At 41.1% G+C, this 21,397-nt stretch overlaps 1 protein-coding gene across 1 annotated transcript in view; it reads right to left on the bottom strand.

The window, feature by feature from the left end:
* Window positions 1–301: 301 nt before the first annotated feature.
* The window catches only part of med13a (mediator complex subunit 13a), a 68,950-nt gene continuing 47,854 nt past the window's right edge, over window positions 302–21,397 (bottom strand). Inside the window, 21 exon segments of the mRNA XM_017717462.1 lie at window positions 302–1,441; window positions 2,009–2,109; window positions 3,010–3,174; window positions 3,464–3,618; window positions 3,800–3,979; window positions 5,327–5,485; window positions 6,248–6,390; window positions 6,571–6,794; window positions 8,538–8,729; window positions 9,049–9,253; window positions 9,704–10,103; window positions 10,517–10,706; window positions 10,971–11,194; window positions 11,946–12,113; window positions 12,369–13,294; window positions 14,944–15,143; window positions 16,208–16,419; window positions 17,083–17,173; window positions 17,710–17,831; window positions 18,324–18,354; window positions 19,718–19,934. Coding sequence (XP_017572951.1) covers window positions 1,309–1,441; window positions 2,009–2,109; window positions 3,010–3,174; window positions 3,464–3,618; window positions 3,800–3,979; window positions 5,327–5,485; window positions 6,248–6,390; window positions 6,571–6,794; window positions 8,538–8,729; window positions 9,049–9,253; window positions 9,704–10,103; window positions 10,517–10,706; window positions 10,971–11,194; window positions 11,946–12,113; window positions 12,369–13,294; window positions 14,944–15,143; window positions 16,208–16,419; window positions 17,083–17,173; window positions 17,710–17,831; window positions 18,324–18,354; window positions 19,718–19,934 — 4,438 coding nt within the window. The 3' untranslated portion in view covers window positions 302–1,308.

Below are 21,397 nucleotides of genomic sequence, written 5' to 3'. Positions count from 1 at the left end.
TCGTGGATCTTCAGTATCATTCTAACCTCTTCATTAAACAACGCCAAATCGGTGGGGCATACCAGAAAGTTGGATTAAGGGGTTGGCAGGCTAACTTCGGGTCCAATTCTGCAGCTGAGTCAGTTTTCGGAACTGAACTCAGGTTTAACCCAAATCTAGCTTGCTTACTCATGAATAGTTTCATAGAACAAAATTTGAAACAAGCTACATTTGGAAAAACAGCATGTGGTCCCAGCCTTACAGTTCTGTCATATTTCACATTACAGTCCGTCCCCCCAAAAAACACAAGCACAGAAAATAATTGAGTTGACTCACTTTATTCCTAAAACAGAAGCCGTGCCAACTGAGTGGCGCGACATTCATATATAATTATTTATATATTGCCGTTTTCGTGTCTAAATGTGTGGTATAAAATACTATATACGACAATGTACCTCTTTATTTTAGACACAGTGAACTTCATTGCTGTACAAGTCCTCTACAGCTATAGCATAGCTGTGATCTGTCCAGTCACAAAGGCATGGACATAATTCCCCCAATTCTACCACCTCTGTACATCATGACAATACAAATATTCTCTCTCCCTTACAAAAAATAATACTCTAAAAGCAACCTACTGCAACTTTATTTTATTCCTTTTTGTGGGTTTTTGCTCGTTTTTTTAATTAAGACGATTACATATATTTTTGACCAATTGCTTGAAAGCAGGAAGGCGATATAAACCTTCTAGATTTTTTATATATAAAAGAGATTAAGAAATAAGACAAATTATACATTTAAAAACTTACAATAAATAAGACAAATGCAGGCATTTCAATTGGATGCAAGATCATCCAAAAGAAACAGGGAATTTCAGGTCTTAAAACCAAGAATTCATTCATTTTAGGTCTTAAAACCAAGAATTAATTCTTTCACTTTGTAATAACAGATGTCCCTTTTCCTCCAAAACATGACTCTCCATTCACAATGGCTGTTACATCTGGCCAGTGCCATAAAACCCCAATGGTACTATGGCATCAGAAAGCTACTTTCTGATTCTGATACTTTCTGGCTCCTCTTTGGCCTTTACACCCCAAAAACTTTTCCAATTCTTTCTTTTTGTATTTTTGTCTTTGACATCAGAGAGCTGGTCTTTCTCTGTGGTGCTAGGTCTTAAGCATGATGACTGCCACAGCTGAATTGCTTCACATCCCAGATTCAAATGTCCAGCACTGTAGTAATGGATTTTTGGGTTTAAATCCCATTGGAGCTTGTCTTCTCTCACCCTCTTTCCCTGCTCTGTTTCTGCTCAGTTCTCATCTATATGTGTTACAACATGTTCGTGATGAAATTGTAGAGCTGGTTGAGCACCACAAAGTGAATGGGCAGACATGAGCGCCGGTCCTGGGTTGCAGGGTCACAAGTCAGCCAGGAGAGGGCGTTGTACTGCTCCAACACAAATCTGATTGACGTGAAAAAGGACAGGTGTTAATCATTTTACCACAACCTATTCAGTGCATTTGTGATCATACACATATCAAGTATTACTTGTAGCCCCAGAGAAGTTCAAAGACTAGTATTATAGAGCTATAATCAGACATTCCTGCATTTTACTGTGTATTGTCAGTGTTTAAATAACTTTTTTACTACATGGCTAGCTGATTTAATCAGACTGCCTTTATCATCTCAGAAGAAGGGATGTCTATCCTTTCCTCTTCTCTCTGTTTTACTTTGGTAACTGCTAGATAAATACACAGCTTAATACTATCTGCAATATCCATATATGCTAACATCACTAACCTTACTAACTTGTATAGGAATTATGCAATTAATTTTAGTTGTTCTGTTTACAACAAACCTTCAGAATATACCTGGTGTTTCCAGGACACACTTAAATGTTTCAGGTGCTAAGAACAACTTCAATTATGAGCCTGGGGTGTCATATTGAGAAATCCCTGACAGCTTGAAAATCAGTGGAATTAGCAAAAACAAGAGCAGCTGCCCATGGCAGAAGGACAGAATTTCCCACCTGAGCACATCTGAGGTCTGATTAGAGTCCAGTGGGTGAGAGTGTTTGCCATGCAACAGCTCATCTGACTGCACTGAAGATACGTGAAGGTGTAGAGAGGCCTGAGGGGTATGAAAGATACATCATCCAACACTATCAGCATAAATAAATAATAAATAAACAAAGTACTGAAAATTAATAATACGTGATCAACAGCTGTTGTGGGGGTACTCCACTGAAAGCCCTTCTATGTCCTGGACAAGAGTTCATGTGTGCTTGAAACCATGGCCCTCTTTTAGCTGAATAATAGCTAAGACAGCTAGTCTTCTGTCCGAATATTTCTATTTCACTATCCTATACATGACAAAAGGTGTCTTACTCGTTTCTATTGTGCTCTTCTCTCATGCACCAATACCACTGCTGACCCAATCACTGAGCACTCTAAATTATTTAAGGAGTAGCAATCAATATTGTATGAGCAGGGAATAAAGGGTCATATGACCAGGTGCAGGTATGACTGGTGGATGTCGGTGAAATCAGTTGGAGGCTGTGATGTGGTGCAGCATGCTTCTTACTGGACTCACACCATTACACATCACACTATGCTTCAAGAAGGCTACACCTAAGGAATGTCTTATAAAAGGTTAATGTCCTAATCTTTTTATAGGCATCAGAGTTTAATAGCGTATAGAAGAAAATTACTTACAAATGGACATTTTATATGCCAGCCACTCAGACACCAAAGCAACAATGACATTGTATGAAATAAAATGAAGACATCAGCTTAAGCTCAGTGACATTAATGAACAATATCCAGAACACAGATTAAGGTTAGTCCAGGAACACACTACACTGTCACTTAATTATGGAACAAAACAGAAAACCTTGTCGGAAAAAAAAAAAAAAAAAAAATTGTGCAAGTGTTTTAAAGCAATATTTCTCACAAGATTTGTTTCACATTAATCTGTAGATGAAAACAATTAACATGTATGTGCTTTTGTGCACAAAAGAAAATGTATTACCTTTAAGAAAAGAGGGCACTGGTTCTGAGCTTGCGGGCAGGCGGACCAGAACCAGTCGGGCAGTGGGCCTGCTTTAGCCGTAGATACAAAGTAGCCAAGAGCGAGAGGCTGCTGCAAGATGTTGGGAGCTTCATCATGTGACTCCATCCTATCGGTACTCTGACCCTGAAAAAGGACAGATGGGAGAGGAAGTCAAACCTAGACACTTTTTGGAATGACGTAAAACATTTCAATGCTCTTCTGAGTATTAAATGTCTGAAGCTCTCAGCTGCATTAATAGATTCTCTAGCATTCCAAACAAGTGGAATTTACTGATATGAAATTGCATACAGTATATTACATAATCACATATTTTGTTTCTTCTCACTGAACATTAGTTTTTTTTAATTACATCAAAACATTTCTTCAGAGATATGTATATTTTCTTGTGTCCGTTTCCACATGTTCTGCATACCTTGCTCCCATCTCCTCCATGGTGATACTGTGATCCTGGAGAGTGGACAGGGGAGGTGGTGGGGGAGGCAGGAAGGATATTGATGATGTCTGGGTCAACCAGGTCATTCTCCTGTTCCAGAAGGTCAAAGATACCTCCGATAGGATCTGATCCATCTACAGATCACAACAAAAGCCAACAATCAAAGTCAGAACAAATCACTTGGATATCATATAGTGTATGTGGGGATTCTTGAGAATTCCATTATTTACTGCACATTAGTAGCGGCAAAGCAGAGGTGGCTCAAAGTACTCTGAGTGCCTTAAAACATTCATTACATCTGTTCAAGGTCCCTACCGTTGATGGGGTTAAAGGCAATGTCCTCAGGCGTGTAGCTGGAGCTGTTGACCTGGACAAAGGCGGATGTGGGGAACACTAGAATGTGGGTACAGGAGGTGTCCTGAGGGGTGCTGAGCTGTGACGTCTGCATATTTAGAGTCGTGCTGCGGCCAAACACGGAACCAGTTGACACAGAGTCTAAAAAAAATAGTCAACAAGTATTTATTTAAGTGTCCTTTCTAAAAATTCAGGCAATCTAAGGCTAGGCTTAAAGTGTGTAAAAAAACTAACAAACAAAAAAAACCAACAGCTTTAGAGAAGGAAAACATTTATTGCAGTACTCTACAGTATCTCACAAAAGTGAGTATATCCCTCATATTTCTACAAATATTTTATTATCACGAGACAACACTATAGAAATGAAACCTGGATATAACAAAGTAGTTGGTGTACAGCTAGTATGGCAGTGTAGATTTACTGTCCTCTGAAAATAACAATACACAGCCATTAATGTCCAAATATCTGGCAACACAAGTGAGTACACCTCACAGTGAACATATCCAAAGTGTGCCCAATACTGTCATTGTCCCTCCCTGGTGTTATGTGACTTGTTAGTGTCCAGGTGTGAATGGAGAGTATGGCTGTTAAATTTGGTGTTTTGGGTACAAGATTGCATACACCTAAAACTAAGCTATAGCATGGTGACCCAAGGTCATACAGTGGTTTTCCAGGACAGCTTCCACTTGGAACAGGCCTTGCCACGGTCAATCAAAGAGTCCACGTGCTCAGCATCATATCCAGAGGCAGGCTTGTAAAAACAGATGCATGAGTGCTGCCAGCATTGCTGCAAAGTTTGAAGCGGGAGGTCAGCTTGTCAGTGCTCAGACCATACGCCGCACAATGCATCAACTCAGTCTACATGGCCGTCGTCCCTGAAGGAAGCCTCTTCTGAAGTTGATGCACAAGAAAGCCCGCAAACGATTTGCTGAAGACAAGCAGTCCAAAAAGATGGAACCATGTCCTGTGGTATGAACGTGACCAAGATAACCCCATTTTGCTCAGACGGTGTCCAGCATGTGTGGTGGTCGCCCTGGTGAGGAGTACCAAGACAACAGTCTCTTGCCTACAGCCAAGCATTGTGGTGGTAGCCTCATTGTCTGGGGCTGCATGAGACTGGTCAAGTACGTCTCCAGACCTCAACCCAACTGAGCACGTGTGGGGCCATCCTCAAGCGGAAGGCGGAGGAGCGCAAGGTTTCTGACATCCACCAGCTCTGTGATGTCTTCCTGGAGGAATGGAAGAGGATTCCAGTAGCAACCTGTGCAGCTCTGGTGAATTCCATGTCCAAGAGGGTTAAGGCAGTGCTACATAATAATGGTGGTCAAACAAAAATATTGACACTTTGGACATGTTGACTGTGAGGTGTACCCACTTGTGCTACCAGCTATTTAGACTTTAATAGCTGTGTGTTGAATATACATACTATACATAAACACACACAGACAACCCTTTTGTCAAGAAAAGGAATAGAAGGGGTGAGATTACCTGGCATAATGATAAACGAGCCTTGAGGCTCCATGGCAACCAAGCAGGCGCTAAGGATGCTGGGAGTGTCAGCAGATGAGATGCCGCACATTCTGCACATCTCCTTCAGCCGGCGGCTTAGCGACTGCAGATTCCTCCTGCTCAATAGTATACTCCAGTCTGAGAGAGAGAGAGAGAGAGAGAGAGAGAGAGAGAGAGAGAGAGAGAGAGAGAGAGAGAGAGAGAGAGAGAGAGAGAGAGAGAGAGAGAGAGAGAGAGAGAGAGAGAGAGAGAGAGAGAGAGAGAGAGAGAGAGAGAGAGAGAGAGAGAGAGAGAGAGAGAGAGAGAGATCAGCAAACTTATGACATAATTCCGTAGTTGCATCCCTTGAATAAACGACAACATGCTAGTCAACTGCCCAGAACAATACAAATGTATTCAGTTTGCACTTTGTGTTTACACCAGTACTGCTAAGTTTGGAGCACAGGAGAAAATGACAGGCTTAAAAAGTTTAAACATACAGAATGTGAAAATGTTAAGAAAAAACCCAAACAACTAGCAAAACTAAAGTATTTCATAAAACAGTTTTCATTTTTAAAACACTTCAATGAAAAACAGAACATGGTATACAAACCAGGCACAATTCAGAAGCTATGGGGAAACCATTTAATCAGTATTAATTTTACAAGAGCATTAATAACATCCCAGCAGCGTTTCAGAAGAATAAAATTTAAACACCTTGAGGGTTTCTTCCCCTTACTTCCAGGTAGCATTTGATAAAATACAGGAAAATGAGGATAATGGTTGTAGCTTAGCCATTACATTTTTAATTAAAATATTAATATACCATTAATCAAACTTTTGACTTACTCAAGAGAAAAAGCACTGAACTCTACTCTGCTTTTGATGTGCCAAATTTTGCCACAGCAAAATTGTCTTTACCTCGTAACTCTCCATGACCTATCCGCCCGAGTCGACCAATCACAACCCTCCATGGCACTGATGTCATCTGCACCAAACCCAAGCACCACTCCCAGAGCTTCTGCAGACCCAGCCGTCGAGCTGAGCCCTTTTTCCTTCTCGCTCTGAATACACATGCGGAAAAAAAACTAGTAAGAGTTGCTGAATACAGACATCTGTAGCAGACCAAAAGTACTTTAGCTAGTCGACTACGCTAAGATCATGTGTGAATGGTCAATAAATGGACTACAGGGTTTATATATATAAAACATTTTTTAAAAGTAACAGGGCTTCAGCTTTCTGACCTGTTGGGAACATCTATGCTGATGATGCAAGTCTCTAGCAGCTCTCCGTTCATGTCCGTACAGGTGGCCAGTAGCCACCTTTGATCATGTGACAGGCAGTAACCCACAAATAGCACATTGTATTTTTGCGATGCCTCTCCAAACGTCTCTCCCAACTCAGTCTGCTTGTCCTTCACTGGTGCCAAGATGAAAGGTGGTGTGTACATGCGCAAACATTCTGGCCTCTGTAAAGGCAAAAAAGCAGAAGTCAGGTCAAACATCACCAAATGTGGCAGAAAATGTAAAGACAAAAAAGCAAAGCCAAAAGGTCAAGGCCCTCTGACACCACACAATTTCTACCCACAGTCTGGCCTGCTCTGGACTGGGCAGGTCATGGTCATCTCTTGCTCTCTAAATAAACCACTCCACCTCAGTAAGCAATCACATCTCCTTTCTGAGAGGAGTAAAAAAAAGTGTGGGAGAGCAAGCAGACAAAATTGGATTGTGCGAGTGGCTGGGCCAAGAGCAGACAAGAGGTTTGAAACCCCCAACACTGCCAGCAGCAGACAGGCTGAATCCCATCAGGGAGGTCTCACAGAGCTGCCCATGCAGATAATGGAAAGAAAACTAGTGGTGCTGTGAGTTCCCTTTTGTCCTGTTCCAGGACAGGGAGGTTAGTGTAACACTCTCCATGCCCCATTGCATTCCACTTCAGGAAATAGTACCATTCTGATGCCACAGTGATCCAGGAACAGCAACACTGCAAGCCACTACAGACAGGTTAACAGTACCTCTACACTTCAATCTAGGACATGCCTGAGCAAAATGTCTCTAATCTCCACTAATCATTTTACATCTAGCAGCCTTTAAGAATTTATTGTGATTTATTTGCAAAGGGTAACTTTCCATCCTGAATTCCATATTAAAACTATTATTAATCAAAAACAATTCTGACATGGTTACATTTTTTTGAAAATGCAATTAAAGCTTTAATAACAAAAAAGGCTGATGGAAGCTGAGAGAAAGCTGGAATCCCATGTAAGGTTTAAAGCCATCTCATGCTGCTTAACCAGTTATATAGTTGTACAAACAACCCATTACATATACCTAATGAAAACAATAACTGCAGAAAAAGTCAACAATAGTGAATCAAATGTGCAACAAGATAGTAATGTAGCACATGGTTATTTGCGCTGTATACTATAGGAAAAGATACTGATTTAGACAGTATTAAGGCTGTTCACTGAACCCTGTTAGCACAGACTACTTAATTTAATACAGCTGAAAAAGGGTTTTGGCAAAGCATTTGGTGAAAGTTTCTAAAAAGTGTTTTACCCGGATGACCTGGGCAATAGCATAACAAAAACACTTTATCCAAGCAAGTAAGAGCAGATTTAATTCTCATATTGGATTAAAATCCTTTTCCCAGGGCCTGATCCAACTGAAGCAGTGAGAAATTTCCCTCTGCAGATCAGGACAATTGAGTAAATGGCTCCTGCTGAAAGAAACACTGTATGATTTGGGGAAAATTTGTGGGAAATTACTCTTAGTGATGAGTGAAAGGACTTCCTTTCCATCATTGAACAATTACAGAGGTCTTTCCAGAATGATCATGGTCATGGTCAGATTCAGACAATGTGGAGGCATCAAAGAAGAATCCTTTTATCACATGACCACTTCTGGCTTTAGTTAAGATCTTATTTTCATCATACCTAATTTAATCCTGAATACATGGATCTGCCATATATTAAGGATCGCTATCCGTGGGAGTCTGGCAACAGACAACAAAACAAATTACATTTTTTCCATAGGATAAATGCTGTATCCAGGATGCTGATCTACTTGACACTTGAATCAACATTGTTCAGGTGTACACATAGGAAAAAAGGTGCTGTCTTTCCAGTCCCTACTTCTTTGTTGCACAAATTAATCTGTCTACTGAGCACCTTTAGAAAGTATAACACTAACTGGGTTGTTCTCCATCTCACCTCTGGACTCCTGAGGGCTGTGTCAAGTGCGAGGCCAGGACCAAAGCCCGTCAGCGATTTAACGTTGGTAGACACAGGGAGAGGCCGTCTGCACTGAGAGTACACTGAGAAGGCCAGAGATTTCAGGTGCTGTGCATACAGCTGCCTCTCCTCACACTTGACCGGCTGCAGGAGGTACTGACATGGGATAATCTGAGAGAAGACATGGTCAATCAAGAGAGTTTGCAAATCCTAGTGACATCATTCAGAATTTTTAAATCAAATCAGAACTACAAATCAGCTTTAAGGAATGAGAGCAGAATAGTTTCATGCATGCACTTTAAATTAAACATCATGGTACCTTATTCAGAATAGAGTGGATGATTTACTTCACCACATGTATCCATAGTATTCAAAAGCACTAATGTAACTACATTTAAATTCTTTCCACTCCAGGAGGCGTCAAGTCTTAAACTCATCTGCCCCATGACATTCATATAGCACACTGGCTGGAGTGGTGCTTTGCACTTACTTCCACTGAGATAGAGTTGCGTATGTGAGAAGGGAGGAACTCCACCATCTCCAGGTAGCAGCGCAAGAGCCCAAGTGTCCATACACTCGAGTCCGCTTCCTCATATGAGAACGGGTCAACAATGTAGATCATAATAGCAGGGGGGTATGTGATGGCATGAGACTCCCCATCAGTGGGTATGCCAACCTTCTCCCTCTCCATGGTGCTAGAAATAAAGGAAAAGTACAGCTTTATAGACACTTCTACAGGGTAATGCAAACAACCTGGCATAATCCTAACAGGTAGTGACAACACCATTACAATTGTTAAAAAACACCCCCGTTCAGTCAGCAACAGGATGCTGAAATAACGCTTGGACAGGTTCATTACCAAAAGTCCTTTGAACACTGTTACCAAAAGGCCACTCTAACATCTATTGTTTCATTTAACTGAATTAACTACACAGAATGTATTTATTTTCCTGTTCTACTGAATAGGTGATTGTATATATCTAAAAATGTTGACAGCTACTGTTGACACTGTTTAAACAATTTCTGAGAAATGGAGAAACAGAAACCATCCATGTTCTTTCCTTCTACAGGGTTACCATTTTACAAAGTTTTGCTAATGAAAGTAATGACATGGAAATTAAAATGCCTGGAAAGGTTTTGCATACCTCTCGGGTGGTTCAGAAGGCCCCTGAGTCTGGCTGGTGCTGGATGAGCTGTCTCCGGAGAGGTTTGAGTTCTGGGTGCCAGCCAGAGCCCCAGATTGTGAGCTATTGCTCTGGGCTCCCATTGCCCCAAAGGGAGGGAAGGAGCTTGGCTTGCTAGGCTGCATGCTGCTGTTCTGAGGACCTGAAGAAGGAGTGCTACTGGTACTGCCTGGTAACCCTGGGCCACTGTTGCCAGGGCCAGTGTTATTGGTGAGAGAGGAGCCTCCAGAGCCCAGGGAAGTTTGGGGGTTAGAAGAGCCTAAGCCTGAGGACTGCACAGATGATGACTGTGTTGAGGAAGGGGGTGGACTTGGCTGAGTAAGTAAGGAACCATCCAATGGCTGTGTAGCGAGGTATGGAGCTGGGAGAGAAAGAGAGCAAGAGAAAGACCATTATTATCTAATGTTCTCAAAGATGTCTAATGCAACAACTAACTGCTGCAATCAACAACACTAATGATAACTGGTAACAAATTTCTTTGAGTTTTCTAGTGACACTTTTTCTGCTCATTGCCCAGGGATGGCAAAAGCTTAGAGAAAAAAAAAAAATCAAAAAGCATCCCTTGGCATGAGAAAAAATCCTTTATATTGGTCTTGCACAAAATATTTATAGTTTGTGTTTGTTTCATCAATTTGTTTGCTTCAATGTTTCATATCACAGTTGCTCTGATTAGTCTGCACAACCTACATAGTCTTTTCTTCATCTTTATAACAAAATGACTGCAATAACTGCTGTAACTACGGTTCTAAAGAATCTTCAGTGAGAAAAACTTACCGAGGTCATGCCTGCAGACTTGAGCAAACAACTTGAGCTTGGCAAAGGCTTCACTGGTGCTGCTGACTCCCTTCAGGAACCAATCAGAAACTGGTTGCTCTGACAGCTTCTTGGCTGCAGCCCCTCCCACCCTCACAATTCCATCAGCATGCACTTTGGAAATTGGTCGATGCTGACCGAGCTTGCAAGACTATTGGGCAAAGACAAGACGAAAGCAGAGACGAATCATTAACAAGTTCACTGTTTGCTAGAAGCTGTAATCTTCCTATAATCACAGGACAGAGTAGCATAAGTATCTCTACTTCCTTAAAGGTCAGATTCAGTTTTCAGACTTAAGAAGCACTTAAGTTACAGTTCTAGGCAATTTCAACAAACAGGATCAATAACACACAACCAAAGCCATATCTATATCACTAATAGGAAGAAAACAAGCAGTTTTCTCCATCATACACACCTCATAGACAGCCGTTAGCTCCCTGAAAAAACTCTTGGCTCCACTGAGTAGTGCTTCGTTCTCTGGGCAGAGCACAAGATAGCCCACATCTCTCTGGGAGCCAAAAGGTTCCAACAGTAGCTTCTCCCAATAGGGCAGACCAAAGGGAGACAGCACCACAAAGTCATACTCGTAAGCCACCAGGAATGTAGGAATGGGCAAAGGCTCTGGGGACTCATCTGTGCCTAAAAGGGGGGAAGGGGGTGAAAATTTAAAAAGACTGAATACGTTCCGAGTCTGACCCTAATCCAGCAATGCTAATTTGCATTCCAGGTAATCTACAGCACCATAGGATTTTTATGTTTTCCCTGTTCTATAGCACCTGATCTACATGCTAAAGCTTGAAAATTAGCTTCAGAGTTAGTTCAAGAGGGTAAAAAAAATAAAACATGTAGTGCTGGGGCCCTTCCAGAATGCAGGTGGACACATGTCTGTTTACACTGGATTGCTGCCATGGGGAACACAGAGAATATCAACATTTCAAGAAGAGTACTTAGCGGTCGTAATGGTGGAATGTCTGTAGTCTTACCACCTAACTGTTAAGATGATTTAACAACAGCTGTGATGTAGCACGTGTGGTGAGCCAGAACCACCGCAACACTCATCATTTCATACCAGGTGTCACATATGTGTCGTATGGCGAAAGAAGTTCCTGTTCGTGTTGCATTTTCTGGCAATGCAAATTATCTTTGTCTGTTTATTGCTAAAATAAACTTTACACACATGAAAAAAAGAGATCAACAATAAAATCCTGACTTGCTGCCATGATTGTTACTAGATTTCTCACCAAAGCTGTATGAAAGGGAGATGCTTTTATGTTCACATCATTAACCCAACATGTCAAAAATAAACCCAGAGTGCCACAATGGCCCAAGAAGCGCACGACAGGTGTGGAAAGCAAACTGTGTGTTACATGACATGTTGCTTGCTGCTTACCATAGGACCCCCTTCCAGCCATCTTGTGGAACTGCTGCCAGGTAAGGGGTCCTTGGACGCCCCATGAGCGCACAGTTCTTTTCTTCTGGATAGCATCCTGAAGCACAGGCTGGAGGGACAGGAGCACTCTCAACACATCCTGTGAGCACAGAGCACTCACATCCACCGCTGAAAACATGAGTGGGGGAAAAAAAAGTCAATACAACAATAACAGCAGCTATCCTGTGAATATAAGCATTTAAGAAAACAAGCTTCTCATTTGGGGTGTACACACACACACACTTACGACAATGACATCCATTACAAATGTACTATAATGAAGTAATCAACTTGCATAATTTCTGCTGACATCATCATTCATTTACACTCACAGTGTGAGTGAGAGATGATCAATCTTCATTAAATGAGGCTCAAATTACTCACCATTACATTTGGCCCAGTGATGCAGGCAGGTGCTTTTAACTAGTGTCTCATCCACTTTGCCTCCTGACATGTTGTCCATGAATTGTCGTCCATGTTCCAGGGCAAGGTAGCAGTCGTTGTGGAAGTCCCTCTCCTCTACGCGCACACATGGAGGGACGACTACACCCCCTGGCACCCTGGAGGCAGTTCCCTCTGGCTCTGTGGCCAAAAGCGGTGAGTAAGGGTTGGTGCACTGATCCTGCAGAAGCAAGATCAGCTCATCTGGGACTTTGTCCTTCACTGCTCCTCCACTCTTTTCCAACGAGGAACTTCTCAGTGCCTCAAAGCGCTTCTCTGCCTCCCTACTCACGTCCGAGCCACGGCCGATGATATCCAGCTCATCCTCCAGGAACAGGCCTGACCCATTGCCGTACCGGCGGTTGACAACAGCACTGAAGCCGCAGCTGCACGGGTACTGTGCCTCCATGTTGGGGTCGCTGATGTACACACCCACGTCAGCACCCTTGATGTTCATATTGCATACGCAAATGCAGCAGCTGTCAAAGTTGCAGTCTTTGAACAGGTTCATGACCGACTCAGACAGGATAAGGGTGACGTAGAGGCTGTGGGCCTCCGGGATGGAGGGCACAGTAGCTGGCTCAACAGAGTTGAGTGGCCGACAGGTGGAGGGTGTGGAGGCAGGCGAATATAGGTCCGAGTTCTCATACTTGAGGGAGCCCTGGACGCTGGCAGGGCCACGCGGGGTGCGGGGGGTACGAGGTGTCCTGGGGGTTGGGGCAGAGAAACGTGGAGTGGCAGGAGAGGGAAGGATCCCCGTGCCACTGTTGCTGGGTGGCGCGCTGTTGGATATAAAGGGGGTGTGTGTCTGAGGGGTGTATGACTGGCTGTAGTCCTGTTCCATGGCACTGCCCACACTAGGGATATTACTGCAAGAAAGATGTGAGGGCAGAACAGAAGAGACAATATTATGTGTAACTAATATTACACATTAAATACAAGAGTGGATCAACTGACAACCACACTGCTACAATATTCTGAAAAATCCTGAACTGAGTATATAATGTATATAATACATTGGGAGTTTAAACTGCCTTTTTAACAGAATCAGGATTTTGATTTTGTACATGATTGCTGCTTCTGAAAATATCCCAACTGCAATAAACACTCACTCACTCATCAGCTGCAGTACTGTACTGCCATTCTACAGGAGCCTTCACTAGGGAGAGACAGCCTATTTTTGGACAGACAGGCCAACAGGCAGCTGGAATGAAAGCATTTCCCACACTGTGTATATGTACACGCCTGTGTGTTTCTTAGTGGCCTTTAGAACTGGCGGGGTTCTAAAAGATTGCCGTTTGAAGAGGGGGCTGTGTATCTGAGCTGTAGTAAGTTTTAAAAACAGCCTAACAAGCTCTGGACTAACTTTAACCAGTCTGAAGCTTACAGCCAAGCCTCATGCTACGCTACTACCACTCATTCAAGCCCCGGCTCACTTTCCCTCCCCTCTTTTTTGTTTCAAGCACATTTTCTTCTGTTATAATAAAAGGAAGTGCTCTCATCTAGAAAATAGCAAAAATATTCTACTCAATTTGGAAAACTATTACCCGTGTAACATCACACAAAATTAAATAGCTAGTCATTTTTATTGCTTACTTATGAACTCCATTCAACTGCACAAAAATAGTCATGTCTCTCAAAAAAGTATTTAGAGATTACTTCAAGATAAATAAACATCAATTTAATAAACTCTGTTACCACGTTCCTTAATTGCGTAAACATTACAGAAGAAAGCAATTCACCAGCACATGCATAATGCATTAAATCTTTCTTAAATTACTGAAAAGGCCAACTGGAAGACAGCTGCAATAGCTGGGTATAATACAATATCTGAATATAATACAAAATTTGAATCTTTGTACTCTTCCCCGCCCCCACCTATTGTGCAAGAATAAAGTGTGTGTATGGGAGAAGTGAAATGGATCAAAAGACAGCAGTCTTTTTCTGAAGATGAAAAGAAAAGATGTTTGTGTATGTCTTGTAGAAATGCAAATAAATGATGCACAACAAACAGCCAGATCAGTGTCGGTATCAACATTATGGCACTTAAATACACATATATAGATTTCGCCTCATATGCACTACTAGATTAATAATTCATAAACGTAATTCATGCTAGCCACAAATTTAGCAAATTTATAAATTCCTCATGCTTGAGACAAGCGACAATAAAAATGCTTGTTGTGGAATTTGCAAAGCAGCAAGAATTCCAGCATCATCATCTTATTTTTGCATTTAAATAATACAATACCAGAGATTTCACCTTTGCAGTAAGCAGCGAAATAACATAAATCAGCAATCATTAGAGAAGGCATTTCATAAATATAACAAACATCAGCACCCAAGCTAAGCCGGAGTAACTTCCAATTAAATCAAGCGTTAAAAATCCATTCATTTAAGCCTAACGTCTAACTTGTGTGACTTTTTAAAAGCTGCTCGGTATAATTATTAGGATTCGTATGCAACTCTGCAGTAATTATGTGGAAGGACCTCTCTTGACTGCAGGTGTGCTACTCACCTGTCCCTGTTCAGGAAGCTCATGGTAGGTACGGTGTTGAGAAGCTCCAGCTTGCCCAGGGACCAGCTGGGCTGGTACATACACTCTTCTGGCAGCTTAATGGGAGGCAGACACTGGCTGGGTAGCGTTTTCAGAGGGGCAAACATTGAGCAGCCCACAAAAACCTGACACAACTCGGGTTTATACACAAAGGAGAAATCCTGTAAGACAGATTAGCAGGAAAAGAATTAGAAAAAAATACTGAAAAAAAACTCTTCAGATCAAATATTATGATACAATAAGCAGTCAGCTTCAGGGCCTATGTCTACAGGCAGGTATGGCTTAAAGCTAATTATTTCCAATACTGTCTAATGATGAAAAGAAACAGGGTTGTATGTGTATAGAAAAGCATATATGTATATATGCAGCAGAAAGCCAGATTATCAGTATCAGATAATCAGATGTCAAAATCACCACCTCATTCCACAAGAGAAATCTAAACCAGCAAATCAAACAAGGTTTTCTGAATAGATTACTGCAACAATCACAGACATGTACTAAAGATGAACAGAACAATTTAGTAGAAATGCAACAATATGGGAATTCTGGGCTGATTCCAAAAATCTTTCTCATGTACATACATCTGTTGATGCAGATACCGATGCATAAAGATGTTTCTGCAATGTAGAATGTGGGACTAGATCCACTTGGTTTGGCATTACAGAGAAATGTAATTTTTTTATTTGTAGAGGATTTCAATGTACTTCAGCATACTAATGCATCATCAAACAATCATTGTCACTGATTAATTATTTGCTGATACTGATATGATTCCAATAACATAGTGCATTCCTACATTTCTGCCCTCTGAACATTTTAAATTAACAATATCTGAATATCCTAGCATGAAAATATTTATTTTATGAACAGAAAAAAGGGCTACTTCCCAGGATATTTATTAAACCTAATCATAAACTAAACTGCAGTGTCAAAAATGAATTATTTTAAACTTTTCAGTCTAGGGTTAGGTTTAACCTGGGTCTAAAAACTGGCCCTAAAGATTTAATATTTGTTTATTTGACTACAGCCATGAATATATCTATGACGGTTTGTTTACGTGAGGGCTCTGATCTTGCCTGGTCACAACAGTACCTTAAGCCATCATGAGATGGCCAAAACGTTTGGTTGATTTGGTGATTCACTTTGTTTTTTAGGCATATGTGATTTGTTGTGCACATGACTTCCTGGCTTGTAGAATGATAACCTGGAAAAGCAGAAGACCTACCTTAATCTCTGATGGTTTTGGACTGCAAAAGTTCTCCTCCACCTCAATTTTAAACTGGCCTGCCAAAGCAGATGGGCCATCCAAAGAGGTGAGGCCAGGCCCAGGCTCCATGCTACCATACTCCTTGCTGCCCATGTTCATTGGTGAGTAACCCATTATGTGCTGCTCCAGAGATGGAGGGGTAGGGAACATCTGGTGCAGGTCTGCTGAACCTGTAAGCACAGGAAGGGAAATGAAAAAGTAATAATAAAACAGAAGAAGACACACTACAGTGCTCCAATATGTTTTTCTTGCTATATGATTGTTCATTATCAAATAAAACATATCACAAAGTCTATAAACATTCATTTTAACTCTGAGCCAGCACACAATTCATTCACTACAGTTCCCTCTCCTAATGACAGACAGATTCTACTTAAGTCACCACGGAAGGTCTGGCCTTGACTTTATATGTCACTAATGCTATTAAGACATGAATGAATTTCTGAAAAGCTACTACTATAATTTTAGTAGGCTGATATTGAACCAGCTTTATATTGTTAACAAAAGCCTGCATGTGCAAGGCTACATTCCTCTAGATCCTTGGAAAGCAATTTCATCAACTTAACAAGTGGGTGCATCATAGAGAAATCAATGGTGTACAGGCGTGTGTTTAGATATTCTACTGGCAGGGATTAATTTGTTGAAATCTGTGGCTGAAATTAATAGTGGGAAAAAAAGCATCAAAAATGTTTGTTGCTTAGACTTCAGGGACAATACCAGATGCATATGTGATGGGAAAAACACTGATTTGATTGCCTGTCTAAATGCAGTATGTATTGTATTAGCTTGCGCTTCTGTGTAGACTGATTTGTTGAATCGGAGATTATACTCACTTATACATGACACAGGGTCCAGGGCAGCTGGCTTCGGTTCCTTACTGCCAAACTTCTCCTCCGTTCCATTCACTGCTCTCCTGGCACCAGGCTAAAAAGATTAATGGGGTGAAGAAAAGAAAAAGAATTACTGAAATTGTTCTAAAATGCAACTGTGTACTCTACAACAGTGTTTTATTTAGCTCATGACTGAACTCATCTTGCTGGCAGTCATTTGATAATGAAGGGCTTGGAATACAAGCTCATGTCAGCTACTACAAAATGTATCAGCTGATTTTTGCTCAGAGCAAAATCTCACAGCAAGACTGCCATTCAAGAAGAGAATGGGAATCTTTACAAGCTATTCATTTGCAGAGTGAAAAAGATTTCCTATTTAAATATAAGCTGAAAGTGCAGGGTTTAGACTCTTGTGCAAGTAAGAATTGTCAGCAGTTAACATACATGATGCCCTCAAATTATATCACTAAATATGCCTAAAGGAATATTCACTGTATATTGATACGATACTCCACTCCTGAAGCTTTGCTTTTGCTTACTCAGCATTGACAGAGAGAGCAAGTGTGTGTGTATGTGCAAAAAAGTAAGACAGTGCAGCAGTTTATTAGGAGATGTCTCTCTGAAGCTAACCGTTTGCTCATCTTCATCGGAATTGAAGATGTTATCCAGGTCTTTGATAGAAACAGCCAGGTCAGAGTCATGGATCAGACTGGTAGAGGCAGCGATTTTGTGGGCTGCACCCCGCTGAGCATCTGCAGGGGAAAATGAGAGGGATCATCAGAGTAGAAAAAAAAAAATGTGAAAAAGGTAGCAAGACAAGGGAGGAAATGGACACAGAAGTTGTCTTCCTTAGCACTGTCTATCTGGCAATTACAGACTTCCAGGTGTGGAAGTGTAAAGGGAGTGCATTCAACATTCATTCTGTTTGACATCAACCTGGACAAGGCCATTTCAAGAGATACAGCACACATTAAAACTTTACAGGCAGAAAACAGTTGATCTGGATCTGGCAAAAACCCATAAAGAAAGATTAAAGATAGCTCACTAATTAAGAATAACTTATGTACTAAGTATGGGTGGTTAGCTAAGCCAGTGAAGTCAAAAAAGACAATACTATTACAAACTAGTAAACATTTAACCAACCTTCTCTCACGGCATATGTTGCTCACTTAACCTTACATTTTCCTTACTGAATACATTGTACCTGGCATCTCTGACTAGAAATGAGAAGCATAATATCTTACCATCTGATGGACCAGCGCTTCCATCTTCCCCCTGAGCAAGAGACAGAGTCAGTGAATTAGGTTGCACTTTATTCCCACAGGAATATACACTTGTGCCTCTGACCTTGTGAACTGTAACACTCATGAAACTGTGATTAGAAGCACAAACACACAACAAACGCATCCTAACTTGCTAGCATGCTGAGTAAAGTGTAGAGACGTGTGTTTAACATTGATAAGATGGCTTGTATATTCATTTCATGTTTTAAAATAAAATATAAATGATAATTCTCAAAAATGCATGCTTTTTTTAAACCCAGTGAAGTTCCTTTTTTTACAAGTGAAGGAAAAAACATGAAGTTTTACGTAGGTTAATGTAAAAGCATTGTATTCCATGTAATTCTGGACAGTTTCTGTTGGTCCATCTCTTATGAAACTTTCCCACAATGTAAAGGATGGATAACATTTTTTTTTTTAATTATTATACAAAAATATAATAAAATAAAATACTAAGCAAGTGAGGGAAAGAGAAAATTGTATTTGCAATTGGAGCAAATCCTCTAGAAGAGGTGGGAGCATGTCCAGCGAGAGGAACATGTCATTGATTTAATTCTGCTGCAGGCTTTTTATCAGTGACTACAGACTCTAATCTGCTTCTCCTTGAAGACCTACTCCACATCCAGACCACAAACAACAAGAAACAACTACACATGCTAATGGAAGAAAGCCAATAATCAATATTTCAGCCCTGGGCTGGACAACAAGAGCTAAGCAGGTCATAATCTGAGCACAATGAGTAGTGAAACAAATTACTCTTCAGTTGCACAGTGTGAGTGTTTGTTTATGTGTAAATAGACTGGTTACAAACGCATTTAAAACACTATCAGAAAAGCCACACTGCATGAAAAAGCAGCCTCTTAGTTCTCTCCTTATCCTTCTGACTTTCTCTCCTAGTACTGATACAGTAAGCGCAATAAAGGTCTTCCCCCAAGGTCTTATGCGCTGAAAGCTCAGAGTAGCCGCAAAGAAACTCTCCCTTTTAGTAGTAGTGAAAAAACACAGCAAGCATGTGGGGTGCGGAAACTCATAAAAAGATCTCACACAGGAGGAATACAGAATAATATGCTTAAGAGGTACAGTTCAGTGAACAGGGTTTATTTGCCTCTTATAAGGGGGGGGGGGGGGGGGGGGAAGTGAGAGAGAGAGAGAGAGAGAGAGAGAGAGAGAGAGAGAGACAGAGACAGACAGAGAAGGAAAGAGAGAGAAAGAGAGAGAACACACAATACTTTTCCTCCCATAACCCAGTCATATTGACTTGCATGCTCCAAATCCTTTCCTTAACCTCTGTTCTAACCAAAAACCTTTGGGAGAACACTGCTGGAACTAGTAGTGAGGTTGGGGTCAGAGACCCTTACCTTGTGTTTCTTTCCTTGCTCTTTCTCCCCGCCTGCTTTATCTTTCTTATCTGAGAAGGTGAACTTCACATCCCCATCTACAAAGGCGTAGGGATCCACCTCAGGCTCATGGTCGCTGTCAGCGATGGCTGCAGCTAGATGCTGGTTTCGCCGCTGCAGGTAAGTCTGGATGCGTTCCTCTGATACTTTCAGAGTATGCTTGGAGGTGGCCATTAACCTGCAGACACAACAAACAGTACACAGACATGAGTTTTGAAATAAGCATTTTGTCTGGAAAGGTTTCATTCATACTTTGAGACTGGAAGTGTAATTAAGAGCTTGTACAAAATAGGTTAGAGGCTTACCAAAACAACCTGCACCTGCCAAGGTTCAGCAAGTCTTGAGTTTCAAGATCAAACTCTCTATCTGTGCTGTTTGTTCAAAAGATTTTGTTGTTCTCTGTGACAGATCAGTACACTACTACTCTGACACAGGATGACAAGACACTGCCCAGAGATTAGCCTCCAAAGAGACCCAGATAATGCAGGGATTAAACTCCCTCAGAATAGACAAGCACTGGAGAGGCAGCACCCATAGCAGCACGGGTTTCTCGGATTTCATAATACTTCCAGCTGGTGCAACCACTGTCTGTTTTTCTCCTACTGTGACATCCTTAAACTGCTCTTTCACTCTCAATTTTGCCCGTTCTATATCTTTCATAAAAGCTCTTCACTGAAGTAGGCGTGCCTACATGTATTACAACGATACATATTGTTATCAGAGAAGGAATCAATAAGCTCCCCAGTCTGCAGCAGTGCTATGCATGCACATTAGTTATGAATGATGTCAAAAGGGCACATAGCCAGAGATTAATGTGCTGTATGCGCACCACAACCACCAGATATAGAACATTCTGCCCAGCATCAGATGGGGGCCTGTGTGTGTGTGTGTGTGTGCTCTAAACAAACCTACTAAAGAGAAAAGAATGTCTGAGTCTGATCCTGACCACTGCAAACTAAAGATTAGACAATTACCACATCACCACTGCTACCAACAAAGAAGGTCCAACAACAAGTACACTGATGTTTAAGCTATGATAAACTAAAAATCTGAAAGAACAGAACAACACACTCCTTTGTCACTGACTTCACTCAAGGTTTTCAATTGCTTTTGGTAGAAAACTGAGAAACAAGGTTATATACATATATGCAGGCATCTAGACAAGCCAGTGAGCATGACTGAGGCCAAATTTATATCTCGTAGAGCTAAAGAATTTTGAGCAAAACTTCTTACTGTGATTTTTCTGAACGATATTGCTCGACATAGCAATTATTTTCTTTAACAAGAAATCCAGGAATGTTGTCCTGTTCAAGAACACCAGCATATCCATTTTTTATGACTTGAGGCTTTGAACACTGAACATAGCTAGGCTGCAAGTTAGTGATTGTGTTGTCATGTACATAGCATATAGGTGTTTGGTTGCCTTTGACTGGTCTACCTTATTCATAGGCAATTAATTAGTTCAGTTTAGGTTATATTTCAACAATTTTAGATGCTTCAGCAAACCCATTTGTACAGGTTTACAGTGAATTTATAGTAGGTAGGTACTTTTATTTTTAAAATCAACTACATTTAACAACTGAAGGAAATTTTTAAAAAAAAATTTACTACACAATATCATAACAGGACTGCACAACAAAA

Source organism: Pygocentrus nattereri, chromosome 18, assembly GCF_015220715.1.
Source record: "Pygocentrus nattereri isolate fPygNat1 chromosome 18, fPygNat1.pri, whole genome shotgun sequence".
In the NCBI taxonomy this organism is placed as follows: Eukaryota; Metazoa; Chordata; class Actinopteri; order Characiformes; family Serrasalmidae; genus Pygocentrus; species Pygocentrus nattereri.
The sequence above is the reverse complement of the archived record's forward strand: the minus strand, read 5'-3'. Positions and strand labels throughout refer to the sequence as shown.